General features: G+C 35.8%; 1 protein-coding gene across 3 annotated transcripts in view; it reads left to right on the top strand.

The window, feature by feature from the left end:
* The window catches only part of rasgrf2a (Ras protein-specific guanine nucleotide-releasing factor 2a), a 32,740-nt gene that overhangs the window by 16,674 nt on the left and 1,977 nt on the right, over window positions 1-14,089 (top strand). The window contains exons 14-24 of one of the 3 annotated variants that reach the window (XM_059545350.1): window positions 20-268; window positions 1,082-1,174; window positions 1,810-2,213; window positions 3,492-3,617; window positions 4,637-4,726; window positions 4,867-4,973; window positions 8,897-9,009; window positions 9,926-9,986; window positions 10,074-10,177; window positions 10,281-10,365; window positions 12,883-13,080. In XM_059545350.1, coding sequence (XP_059401333.1) covers window positions 20-268; window positions 1,082-1,174; window positions 1,810-2,213; window positions 3,492-3,617; window positions 4,637-4,726; window positions 4,867-4,973; window positions 8,897-9,009; window positions 9,926-9,986; window positions 10,074-10,177; window positions 10,281-10,365; window positions 12,883-13,080 — 1,630 coding nt within the window. The remainder of the gene's footprint in view (window positions 1-19; window positions 269-1,081; window positions 1,175-1,809; window positions 2,214-3,491; window positions 3,618-4,636; window positions 4,727-4,866; window positions 4,974-8,896; window positions 9,010-9,925; window positions 9,987-10,073; window positions 10,178-10,280; window positions 10,366-12,882; window positions 13,081-14,089) is intronic. The other 2 variants (XM_059545352.1, XM_059545351.1) reach the window with 2 other exon arrangements.

Here is a 14,089-nt window from a genome sequence, read left to right as displayed (position 1 = left end):
TGCTCATTCATATCTGCAGGTCTGACGCCCGACTGCACAAAGACGATGTGGACATCTGCTTCAGTAAGACGCTGAACTCCTGCAAGGTGCCACAGATCCGTTACGCCAGCGTGGACAGACTCCTGGAACGACTGACCGACCTGCGCTTCCTGTCCATCGACTTCCTCAACACCTTCCTCCACACCTACCGCATCTTCACCACCGCTGCTGTCGTGATGGACAAACTGGCCGACATCTACAAGAAACCCTTCACGTGTATACCTGTCAGGTTAGAGTAGCACACACTCTAGCAGCCTTTTGGATTTTTTTCAGGTTTGGAATCACTATGATGTTTTTTTACTTGGCAAGAATGTATTAAACTGACCAGAAATGTTTCAATAATAATAATAATTATAAAAATTTTTTTCAAACTGGAGTAATGCCTGCAAAAAAAAAAAAAATAATAATAATAATTTCAGGTATTTGTGATGTTTTCTAATAATAATCATTATAATCAAATAATTAAAATTAGAATAGATAGAGCATTGTCATGAGAGAAAATAAAACGAAATATATTGTATGTTATAATGGTTCTTTATTTATTATTAATATTTAATATTTATTATTATTATTAAATATTATTTTATAAGAATCTTTTCTGGAAAATATAAAATCTTACTGACCACAAATTATTGAATGGTTATTAATTAATGGAATATTAGGTGTGCGACTAAAGAATCATTTTTGATATTCAATTCATCTTTTAATTATTTCTTTATCAGTTTTCAATTGGATGCAAACACAAATGAGATTTTCTGCATTTTACTGAAAAACCGTGTTATTCAATGTTACGCCCAATTTAAAACATGCAAACTGAAGGCATTAAAAAAATGTAATCCTGCAGAATATGTGCAAGAAAGATTAAAATATATAAAAAGCACATAAAATTATTTTCTTTCATTATGGATTTTTATTGAGACAAAACCTTCATTACTTCAGATGCACATAAATGTTATACTTTGGCTCCATCTGTGTGAATACAGACCACAGAACTCACTCTGTTCCCACAATCCTCCTGTTCCTCCCTCCCTGTCACTCGCAGGGTTCAGTATCATTCGTCCGACCGTTTGTCCATCACCTCCATCTGTCCAGACTACAGCCTGAAGATCACAAGGCTAGCGCTGGACCAGTCCAAGTAACTCATCACCCGTCTCTCCCTCTGTCCCTTTTGGTTTTTCATGGGGACTTTTCCCTCGTGTCCTTTGTGGACTTTATTTTCCCTCATGTCCATTCTTATTAGCAGTTAATCAGCTTTGTTGTCATAATTTAGTTTTTCATGCTTATTTTCCACCCTCTTTCTGATCCTTAAGAGTTAAATAAATTGTATTTGCTAATGTACCTTTAAAGACTTGTATACAGTCATGTGAAAAAGAAAAGACACTCTATTCAATTCCATGGTTTTCCCTTCCCAAATTAATAGCAGCAACAATTGCTTCTCTAAGATCATTACTGACGTCTTTCCTCTTTGGCGTTGTGTTAACACACACCTGAAGGTTGCCAAAACTTAAAGGTGATAAATTAATCAAAGGCATTTAATGATAAATAATGACACGTTGTGATATATCATGTGTTGTTGTTTTTTTTTTTTCAAATATTGAGACCTGCCAAGGACCGGATTATTATTATTTTTTATCATTACAGAAAAACCATCCTTTGTTTTTCACATGACTGTATGTAAATGAGCTCTGTTAGGATGATAGATGAATAATAGATGGATCTGGTTGTGCAATGCATTTATTTACTTGTTTGCATCTTACGCTGATGGATCAGGTCCCTTGAGCTTTTCTTCGCCACCAACCAAGGCACCTGGAGTGGAGAGCACCTGAACAACAAATCCCCTCGGCTCTCTCGCAAGTTCTCCTCTCCTCCGCCCGTCTCCATCCCCTCGCGCACTTCTTCCCCCATCCACTCCCGCAAGCTGTCGCTCAGCTCTCCTGTGAGCTCTAAGGGTGGTGCGTTGGATCTGTCGACGGCATCTTTCTCTGCAGCTGGCAGCCCGACGTCTCCCTACAACCCCGTCATCACCTCCCCTCCACCCACCTGCACTAAAGCCCCTCTGGACCTCAGCCGGGGCCCCAGCTCTCCAGAGCTCAGCCCCTCCACCCCAGAGGAGAGCGGGGAGCTGCCTCGTATAGACGCCTTCTGTGGGAAGCTGCGACGGAGTATTCGACGAGGTGAGTGTTGTGGGTCCGCTAATGTTCAGCTGCAAATGGATAGAAAATCAGAAGTGTGACCCAGGAGCACTAAAGCAGTCTTAAGTCGCTGGGGTATATTTGTATACACTGTATGGGTCAAAATTATCGATTTTTCTTTTATGCCAAAAATCATTAGGATATCAGGTAAAGATCGTGTTCCATGAAGATATTTTGTAAATTTTTCACCATAAATATATTAAAGCTTAATTTTTGTTTAGTAATATGCATTGCTTAGATCTTCATTTGGACAGTTTTAAAGATGATTTTTTTTTTTTTTTTTCACCCTCAGATTCCAAATTTTTAAATAGTTGTATCTCGGTCAACTATTGTCCTATCATAGCAAACCATACATCAATGGAAAGCTTATTTAGTCATATGATATATAAACCTAGATTTCAAAGAATTGACCCTTATGACTGGTTTTGTGGTCCAGGGTCACGTATATGAATAGACAGACAGACAGAAAGTTAGATAGATTCACCATATGGACAAAAGTATTGAGACACCTGACCATTTAATGACATTGCATTCTAAAAACACAGACATTAATATGAAGGTAGTCCCACTTTGCTGCAATATCTGCTTCTACACTTCAGTGAAGGCTTTCCACAAGATTTTGATGTATTTTTGTGAGAATTTTTGTCTATTCATCCAGAAGAGCATTTGTGAGGTCAGTTACTGATGTTGGACAAGAAAGCCTGGTTCACAATCTCTTCTCCAGTTCATCCCAAAGGCATTTGATCGGTTCTTCCACACCAAACTCATCCAACCATGTCTTTATGGACCTTGCTTTGTGCACCGGGGCACAGTCATGCTGGAATAGAAAAGGGCCTTTTTTCAAACAGTTCCCACAAAGTTGGAAGCAAAACATTGTCCAAAATGTCTTGATATGCTGCTCATTAAGATTTCCCTTCACTGGAATTAAGGGGCCTACCCCAATCTCTGAAAAAACACCCCATACCTTTATTCCTCCTCCCCTAAATACCTGACAATTGGCACAGTGCATTCAGACAGGTTATGTTTTCCTGGCATCCGCCAAACCCAGACTTATCATGAACCGACTTATTGCAACGACCCATGTTTTCACAAGTGTTTGAAAAAAGAAGACTGCATGGCTAGGTGCTTGATTTTATACACCTGTAGCAATGAGTCAGATTTAAACACCTTAATTTCAGTTATTAAGAGGTGTATCCCAATATTTTTTGTCCATATAGTGAAGATAGATGCATGACTGATGTTGTATGATGTTCCTGACAGCTGTACTGGAGTCAGTATCAATGGATAAGTTCATTCCTGAGACACCCACGTCCAGTGATTCTGGAGACATGTCTCCATGCCTTTCACCGTCCACCCCAAGACACCTCCGCTACCGACCACCTACAGGTACTGCTCTCTCACTCTTAGATTTTCATGGATAGTTTTAGGTTATGACATATACATATTGTACACTTCAGAAGCATTTTGTTTTTCCCCATTAAGTTCATGTGTTAGTTGAGGTTTCATAAACCAAATACATAATTTAGTTTAAGATTTTTAAACCAAATTGAATGGGACGTTTTAAAACATTTACTCTTAACAAAGTTTGAACACAATTGACTGATTATTTTTTTATTTGAATTACATTTTTATTTTATTCATCAATTTTTGTAAATGGATGAGTTGAACTTGGTAGTGCAGGAAAAGCATAAAAATCAAAGTCCAGCAAATTAACTTCTTCTGTATTGTTTAAAAAGCATCCCAAAATGCACCTCATGAAGTTTGATTAGTTTAATTACAATAAACAGTCTGCATGGATTGGGAAAAAGGATTTGAATGTTTGCAAAGTGCATTCCCAGGTAATAAAAATATGTTCTAAAAATGCTTCGCTAATGTCCCCATTAAGTTATGAATATGATATCTCTGGATGTTTTAAAATGTGTTTTTTTCCCCTCATTTCCTACATTAAATCAGATTAAAATTAATTTATGCATTTAGCAGATGCTTTTATCCAGAGCGACTTACAGTGCATTCAGGCTAATATTTTTTTACCTAACATGTGTTCCCTGGGAATCGAACCCACAACCTTTGTACAAACATATGTTAAAGGAACATTCCATTTTGTCATTTTGCAAACATTATAGGAACGTTACTTTTAAACATTCCCTGAACATTCTAAGATGTAACATTTAAAAAAATATGTTAGACAAACATCCAACAGAAGTAAAACGTTCCATGAAGGATGTATAAATAATGTTTCTTTGCTAATGTTTTGAGAACATTTGGACAAACATTCTATTAATATTACTGGAAGATCGTTTGCCAGAATGTTTGCCAAAGTTTAGCGAACGTCCCCAGGTTGGCTGGATTCATCTCATATTTCAAAACAAGAAAATCGAATTTTCCATGATATGGTGACTTCATAGGTCAGTCTCCCGATGGCTCCCGCTGTGCCGTGTCCCCCGCGTCTGCCTTCGCCATCGCCACCGCCGCAGCTGGACACAGCAGCCCGCAAGGTTAGATGACACTGATGGGGTCGGACAGCTGCCCTCGCCGCTGAAACACATCTCCCATCGGGTCTTTGAGGAGTCATGACACGGCTCTGGGGAAGCTTTCATGTCCTCATCTAACATCTATTCTACTGTCTCTCATTCAGGATTTACCAACCCGGAGAAATCGTACGATAAGGAGTTCCTCATCCGCAGGGCCGCCACCAACAGGGTGCTCAATGTCCTGCGCCACTGGGTTTCCAAACACTCGCAGGTTTGTTGACTTGAATCATTTCCAAGCTGACATTTTGTTCCCAATGCCCTGCCCTTGAGTGATTTATCAGTCATAACAGAGACACATCTTGCAAGGAAGATTCAATGCCTTAAAGGTAACCTATTATGCCGGTTTTTACAAGATGTATATAATAAGTCTCTGATGTCCCCAGAGTGTGTATGTGAATTTTAAGCTCAAAATTTGTACACTTTTAATGTACAGTATGAGCCAAAATGCGCCGGTTTGTATTTGTATCTTTAAATGCAAATGAGCAAGGGGTTCCCGCCTCCGCTTGCAGAAGTAGGCGGGGCTTCAACATCTCATGCTCCGGAAAAACAGTACAGTCTCATGTAATCTGACTGTACTGTGCAGTTAATGCGTGTTTATCAATTACATAGACGGGGAGCATGGCACGAATAAAAAAAACGAAAATCTCACGGTGCCTTCGGGTGCCATCACATTATGAGTTTGACAAATTCAAGCAGACGACTTCACATTGCTTTCACATGCAATTTTAACTACCACATTCCTATTTACGATCATTCTGGTAGCATGTGAAAACAGCATCAGTGAAAACAGGCAGAGATAATGGTAGATTTAGCAACATTAGCCTTCTAATCTTTTGGAGAAAAGAATTATGACGCGTGATACTTACTTTGTCTGGAGATGATGTTCGCACAAGAAGCATTGGTGTAGATTGCTCTTTTAGAAGTAACCTTTGCACAACTCCAGCGCTGGACTGGCCCTTGTTTGTAAAATGATTAGCACAAACATATAGGACTTTTTAATTTTTTTCCTTAGACAGTTCCTTCGAAAATTAAATTGAACCACCGTGTCCTCAGTGGTGTATTGAGATCTATGGAAATCTGGAACCACTCATTCGGATAGACTGTTTATGATTTATTGGGATTATTAATAAATGATTGGATGGATTTTTACATTTTTAGGCTGGTTTTTTTACAAACTTTGGCCACACAGCTCTGTTCAAACAGCTTAGTGATTTTTAAGTCAAGACACAAAAGATAAACAGGGTTAAAAAAAATTTATATCAGCATACTTCCACAGTTGATTAATCAATTATTTTGTATTACAGGTTTTCTAATTAAATATGCGCTCATTTGCATACATCTCCAGAATATAAATCGAAACATTGGATAAAGTGAGGTTTAAAATTCCTGTTTAATTTTGTTGATATATTAAAGGTTTTTACAGAAGGGATTTTTAATTCCTCAACAGCCATATAAATCATCCTAACGATATATGAACAAACCCTTCAGAATATAGATATGAATAAAACTGTAATGTTTAGTGTATGTAAATGCTCCTGAAGTTGGGGGGGGGGGGTTAATAAAAACTAATAGCTAACCAATAAAATAAACATTTAAATGTATATTTTGGATGTTTTAGTCTGAAGGAAATTTGTTTCTGCGTAATTGCGATTATTATTATTTTTTTATCTCACAGTTATTACTGTTTTTCTCACAATTTTGAGAACTGTTAATTGTGAAATATAAAGAAAAGGCTGAATTAAAGTTGCAATAAATAATAAATAGAATATTGTGGTAAAAAAAAGTCAAAATTGCAAAATAAGATGTAAACTAGAGATTCTGAGAAAAGACAGAATTGTGAGATGTAAACTTACCTTATTCCATGGTGGAAACAAGACCACCATTTTTTTGAAAAAATATAAAAAAAATACCAAAAAGAGGTTTTTTTTTTTTTTTTACTTTTGTGTTTCAAATCTAAATATATTCCACCATTTACTCTAAATCTTTCTGTTTTCGGTTGTTCTCAGCTGGTTTTGTAACAGGTATTAAATAAATATGAGTATTGATTTGTGATCTAACAAGATTGTTTATGGTATTAAAGGCAGGGTAGGTAAAAAATTTATAAAAAACTTTTTTTCCAAATTTGTTTAAACTTTATTTATATATCAATACATAATTAAAATGTAAGTACTCCGAAAAAGAAAGTATAAAAATCGAGTGTCTGTAGACCTCTCACGACTGTTTTAAAGACAGCTCATTATTTCCATTCACTCCACCCCCTCCCTTCTGGGCTCCTATAGATTATTTATCGTCTCTACTACGGCTCGCTAAGTAATGTTATGTTAGCTATATTACGCAGCTACGTGTGCTAATGACACATGCTTCATGAAAAAATAAACAAAAAAATATGTATGATCAAAATACAAAAAGAAAGATTTACCTGTCCAGCAGAAATAAAGCCATCAAGGAGTCACTTTTCAGCCCCTTGAGTTCCCTCAGTTCTCGTCATCGCTGGAAAGCCACGCCGATATTAACTCGTGTTTTATTTCTTTGTTTATCCAAAGACTTTTTGTTCATTGCCTTTTCTTGTACTGTTACTGTCTTCCTTTTTTTGCCTGGTTTGCCTTCACTAACTGCATAGGCTGGTACTGTGAATTTTGCTTGCTGTTTCTCTGTCATTGTTTTGGTATTCCTAGGATCCGTGCCTGTTGAATTCCTCAAATCAAATGTGCGCGCACAAGTGGGCAGGTCATGTGTGGCAAAAGGGTCTTTGCCATGGTTGCGAGAGAGTGACAGTCGCCTAAGCCAATCCTATGTTTCGTCCCGAATGGAAATAATGAGCTGTGTTTAATACAGAGTAAACGGTCTAGACTCACTCGATTTTTATACTCTTTTTATCAGAGTACTTACATTTTAATTATGCATTGATATATATAGAAAGTTTAAACAAATTTGGAAGAAAGTTTTCATAAATGTTCATACATTTTTTACCTACCCTGCCTTTAAAGCACACAAAACATCCTTAAACTCAATCAGTTGATTTGTACTGCTATTCCACTTACGCATGATTATATGATTTATTAGCTACATTTGTGATTTGCATTTATTATGTGACCCGGACAGACCTGCGGCCCACCAGTTCCAAACAGCTGCTGTGACGTGTCTCACACCTCATGAACGTAGTCTTTGTCAGACCTGCTTTGCCCTTCAGTCTTTCATCATGTGCAGTAGTGACTGCTCTGAAATGTCAGCGGACCCCCGAGGGCCCCGTGCTGTTAACTCATGTCAGGAACAGAGCAGCATATCACTTTGCACTACAGCTACATGCATCCAGTCAAATCTGTTCTATCTTAAGTGTGCAGATCATTTGCAAGATCTGGTGGTTAACTTTTGGCTCACAGCGGTTTTAGGAAGCAGTTATTTAGTGGAAGCTTTTATTTAGTGATCGACCAATATGAGTGTTCAATGGCTGATACTCTCGAGATTATTGAAGACACTAAGGGATTATTACTTTAATTCATCAAGGATGCATAAAATTGGTCAAAAGTGACAGTAAAGACATTTGTAATATGAAAATAATTACATTTGAAATAGTTTAAATACTAATTTATATAAATGCTGTTCATCTGAACTTATTCAAAAATCGCGGTTTCTGTAACAAAATATGAAGCAGCACAACTGTATTAAAAATTGATAATTTTTAATTTTTTTTTTGAGCAGAAAAGGATTTCTGAAGATCATGTGACACTGAAGACTGGAGTAATGATGCTGAAAATACAGCTTTGGTCACACGCATAAAATACATTTTAAAATATAATATAGTTGAAACAATAGAAATTATAATTATATTTCAAAACATTACTGTTTTTATTGATCAAATAAATGCAGGCTTGGTGAGCAAAAGAGACTTCTTTCAAAAACATCTAAAAAAATAATAATCTTACTCGCCCCAAACTTCTGAAAAGCAGTTTCAATAAATTAATTTAACCTGTGCATGCACACAAACACCATTTGTGGTGTCTACTCGCTCAGTGAAAAAACACTGACCAATGTTCATGTCCATTCTTCTGCAGTAATGGTTGGGTCACGTTTACATACACGGAGTGCATAAATTACAGGAACATCCTCTCTGAAACGTTGTGTTTGTCTTTGTAGGACTTTGAGATGAATGCAGAGCTGACGACGGCTGTGATCGCTCTGCTGGAGGAAGTGCTGCGAGATCCAGATCTTCTGCCGCAGGAGAGGAAGGCTGCAGCTAATATACTGAGGTGACACACCAGCAAACTGAAATCAGAATGCATTTGTGTGCTTAAGTTGCACGAGTGATAAATCTGTACAAATCTGGGAAAATTAGTTTGATGTCTCACTGAAAGGTTAGATAGATCACATTAAATGTTTTATTGTCTACTCACCCTTGTATTAGTTAAAACACCTCCACTAACATTCAAAAGTTTGAGTTTGGTAAAATACAGTAATACTGTGCAATATCATTGCAATTTCAAATAACTATTTTCTATGTGAATGTTGTTATGCATTGGTTGCAATAAGGAATCACACGACGAAGGAGTATACTCTTGAAAAGACTTAAATGATAAATACTTTTAGACCATAGAGAAACACATCCAAACTAAACTAAACTAAGATAGACAAAGACTAATGCATGGATGAAACAATGGGCCATTCAGATAATTAGTTAACACCAGGTGAATGAAATGATTAATGAATTAATGAAAATGATCACAAGGAACCAAAAAGACACTATAGGTCAAAATATAAGACAGACAAAACAGACTTGTTACAAATGTATCCTAAAATGTAATTTATTCCTGTGATCGAAGCTGTATTTTCAGCATCATTCCTCCAGTCTTCAGTGTCACATGATCTTCAGAAATCATTCTGATAATCTGATTTAATTATTATCAGTGTTGAAAACAGTCACTATTTTAGTGAAAACCGTGAAACATCCTTTATAACATTTATAAATGTCACTTTTGATCAGTTTGTTGCATCTTTGCTAAAAGAATTAATTTCTTTCAAAAGAAAAGACTCAAAACTTTTGAAAAACAAGACTTGGGGCAAAATTCAAATGGATAACATATGCACTTAATTATTTACTCATATGTGTTGAATAAATAATTAAATGACAGAGTTTTAATTCCATTAATAATGTGCATCTTTCCCCAGTGCACTTTCTCAAGAAGAACAAGATGATTCACAGTTGAAGATTGAGGATATTGTGCTCATGGTTAGTGTGACCGCAGCACTGAAGTCTTCCTGATTTGTGTGCATAGATGCATTTCATTCATTCGGTGTCATTTTATGTGTTCTCTAGTCCGACTCTCCGAGAGTCGAATGCTTTGAGTCGCTGTCGGCGATGGAACTAGCAGAACAAATCACTCTACTGGACCATATTGTGTTCCGGAACATTCCATATGAGTGAGTGTATCACCAGAACAACAATAAGCACTTCAGAGCGCTTAAGACTGAAGCTGATGGTGATATACTGCTGAATGTTTGATGAAGGTGTTTGAATTTCCAGGGAGTTTCTTGGTCAAGGCTGGATGAAAATGGACAAAAATGAAAGGACTCCATACATTATGAAGACCAGTCAGCACTTCAATGATGTGGGCAAAAATTATAAACCATAAACATACACTACCAATCAAAAGTTTGGACATGCCTAATCATATTTGAAAATAATAGTGACTAAAACGAGTTTGCACAATTTAGACTTGACTACAAAACTAATTACAGTAATTTAAACAGACGCTTTTGGTATAAAAGATGTTGAAAAAACACAATTTAAGAAAAAACTTACTTAAAGACTCTTGAGATGAAGTCATTTAAAAAATGTAATGGCACAACTGCATTCTTCGCGGTTTTCTGATGTTGATTAACAGTATGTTATATTATCATAATATTTAGTAGTAGTGTTATAACTCATTTTAAAATAAAGACAGAATTATATCACAATTGTAAGTTATAGTTGTACTCAAAAACATGAAGCACATCAGACTATAAAATTATTTAAATAACTTGCAGACATGGATTTAATAATTGCATTAAGCTATATCAATTATTATCATCCAGCATGAACAATGAATGAGCAATGAACAAAACTTATTTTAAGCATTTGTTAATTTACTAACATTTTTTAAATCGAACAGGAACTGACATGAACAAAAAATGAAGAATTGTACCTTTATTAACTAACGTTATCAAAGATTAATAAATGCTGAGAAAAATATAATGTTAATTGTCAGTTCATTTTAACTAATGCATTAACTAATGTTAACATATAGGACCTTATTGTTTTTTTTTATTTGATAAGCAAATATATTGTATTAACAAGAGTACATATAATCAAACATGTCAGGAGTAGATCTATATGTAGATATAATATATAATACAAGTTAGTATGTAAATAATGCAAGTTAATAAGTAAATACACATTTACATATTACAAAAAAAATCTTGTACATATTAAAACAGTTGCAAAGTTCTTATTGTGTTCAAGTTTTTACTTTTGCATATTGTCTCCAAATATATTATAATATAAATTAATGACATAAGATTGTTTTTTTTATATATTAATTAATTTTATGAATATAAAGTTTGATTATAATTGTAATTAAATCAAATAAAAATACAAAACTTCATGACCACAAAATAAAAACATTTTAGCATGACATCAGCTTCTACAAAATTAACAAGAATTGTAGCTTTTCTTTAAAAAAAAAAAAAAAAAAAAAAAATTTATTGTAGGTTCTCTCTCACAAAAAAAAAAAAAAAAAAGTTCGCTCTTCATCAGGGCTGGACTGGGACAAAAAATCGGCCCGGGCATTTTTGCCCAGACCAGCCCACTATAGGATCATAATCACCACCCATCTTTCCACGCCCTTAATTATATGCATACCAACTCCTATTCATTAAAACCACTAATGCCATGTAATGAGTGAGTATAGGAACGAGTGAGAGTTAACAGATGAAATAAGTCAAAATTTTATATTTATTAATACAGTTGAACTATACTCCACAGCGGTGAATCCTAAAACAAGCTATTTTGTGCATTTTAATGTTAAATTCATTAATCTGGTGCACTTTGAGAGTTCAAAATTAAAAGCTCCAACCCATATTCAGTGTGCAAATTAAACAAAGAAAAATTCAAACCTCTTTTAGTTACAGTGTCTATTTACATTACACCTATACATAATAATAGTTATAATATTAATCCAATGACAGTAATAGCCATATTTTGTAAAACAAATGCACAAAAAAAATAAAGGAAACTTTCTTAATTAGCTGTACCAATTTCTATACTTGAAAGAGATAAGCACATGATCTTTTATTTTGACGCAAACTGCATCAAGCTTTTATTTTGGCGGAAAACATGGTTTACAAACGCCTCTTGAATTGCGGTAATCGTCAACTATGCAGATGTGGAAATAATCTACACTCATGACATGGCCTAAGTGTTTTGAAAGTAGTTATGCTTACCGCAGGCTCTACACTTTCTCATCTCTCTCCTGATCCTCCGTCCTCACTATCATCATCTGCCACAGGAGCTGATGAAGGTCAGAAAACATATATTTTGACACAGTTTACAGTGTCTCCTTTAAGGGCCTGGTTCTATTTTTTCACGCTATTTATCTGCACATTCCTTGCGTTTCTTCTCAATCTTTTTTTACAGATACACACTGACACTGCTGCCGCTCGCTCACTCGTTTAAAGTTGTGATTGGGCCAGCCCAGTGTCAATCAAGAAAAGAGCCAATGGGCCGCTGATCTACGTGTTTCATGGGCTGGTCTGTCAGAAAAAAAAACTAACACTGACTTTGACCAATGCATTACACCGGCACAAACCCAGCGCCGCCAATTAAGCAAAACAAAACAAAACGAATGGGCCGCCAATGTACAAATTTTATGGGCCGTTAAAAAAAAAAAAAGTATGAGTATGAAATATCGTATGCCCAATGGCCAGTCCAGCCATGCTTTTCATCAATTCACGAACCCCTGCTGTTCCTCCAGCACTTTCTCACATCTTTAAACCTGAAAAAGACAACATGAAATATGCATGCATTGAAATGTAAATGTGGTGGGTGTGAGTGAGTCAATATAACTTCTTCTCAATTTTTCAAACAGATGAGTAATCTGGTAGCGTCTCAGATCATAGCTCATGCAGACGTGAGCTCCAGAGCAGCAACCATTGAGAAGTGGCTGGCCGTGGCTGATATATGCCGCTGTCTCAACAACTACAACGGCGTCTTAGAGATCACATGCGCTCTGAACCGCAGCGCCATCTACAGGTTAAAGAAGACTTGGGTCAAGGTTTGCAAACAGGTGAGTCGAGAAAGCCACACAGATTCCAATGGATTGTAAACTAGTGTGAGCATGTGTCCTCTTTTCCCCAGACATGTCCTGGCCGGGATTTCTAAACTGCTAAAATGTCTGGGTTTTGCCTTTCCTTTTAAAATGCTATCTACAGTCCTCATACATTATATATATATATATATATATATATATATATATATATATATATTTATATATATATATAAATACGTGTGTATTTGCTTTGCTTTAATCGTTTTCTGTTGATCACATGCATCGATTGCTCAGTTATGTGCAATGCCTGCATGCATGCTTAAATGCTTAATTACAATTATTTTGCTCAGAAATATGATCACGATTTTAGTAATTTTTACATTTGATCAAAATTATGAAATTTTCACATAAGCACAGATCAAGAGAACGTCAACTTGCATGGTTTGCTTGCAGATTTAGGTATCAAACGGCCAAGAGAAAGAAAATAAGAATTGCTTTATAACACTTTCATTTGAGCAGAATATCTCAATAGAAACTCCTACTTACATATTTGCTGATGTTTTCAGATCATAAGGAATTTTTCCATAATGCAGAAGGAGCGCATGTTTATGGCTGCCAGGTTGTAAAGATAAAGTAAACAACGAAGAAAATGTATCAGCTTATGACAAAAGCTCTGATTGGGGGATTCACACTCTTGAAATCTAGCAAATACAAGCTTGTGGAAGCTTCTTACCAATGCAAGATTATGCAATAAAAACCTTTTCAGGATAAATAACAAGTGGGCAAATATTACAGTTGATTATGCTTAATAAATCAATAGAAGCAGAAATCCTGATCACGATTAAAATATGATACATTGTGCAGGCCTAGGTCAGAATATTTTTCAGTCGTTTCCTTCAGCAAGTAAAAAAAAAAAGAAAAGAAATCCTGGCCAGGACAGGAAAAAAGACGAATGATCACCTAATGTAAACAAACACGGTTTTTGAGATTTTGGTGCATGTCATTAATTTTAACCATGTGAGATTTT

Source organism: Carassius carassius, chromosome 49 (genome assembly GCF_963082965.1).
Source record: "Carassius carassius chromosome 49, fCarCar2.1, whole genome shotgun sequence".
NCBI classification, from domain to species: domain Eukaryota; kingdom Metazoa; phylum Chordata; class Actinopteri; order Cypriniformes; family Cyprinidae; genus Carassius; species Carassius carassius.
Note: the sequence above shows the minus strand (reverse complement) of the source record. Positions and strands in the feature narration are given on the sequence as shown.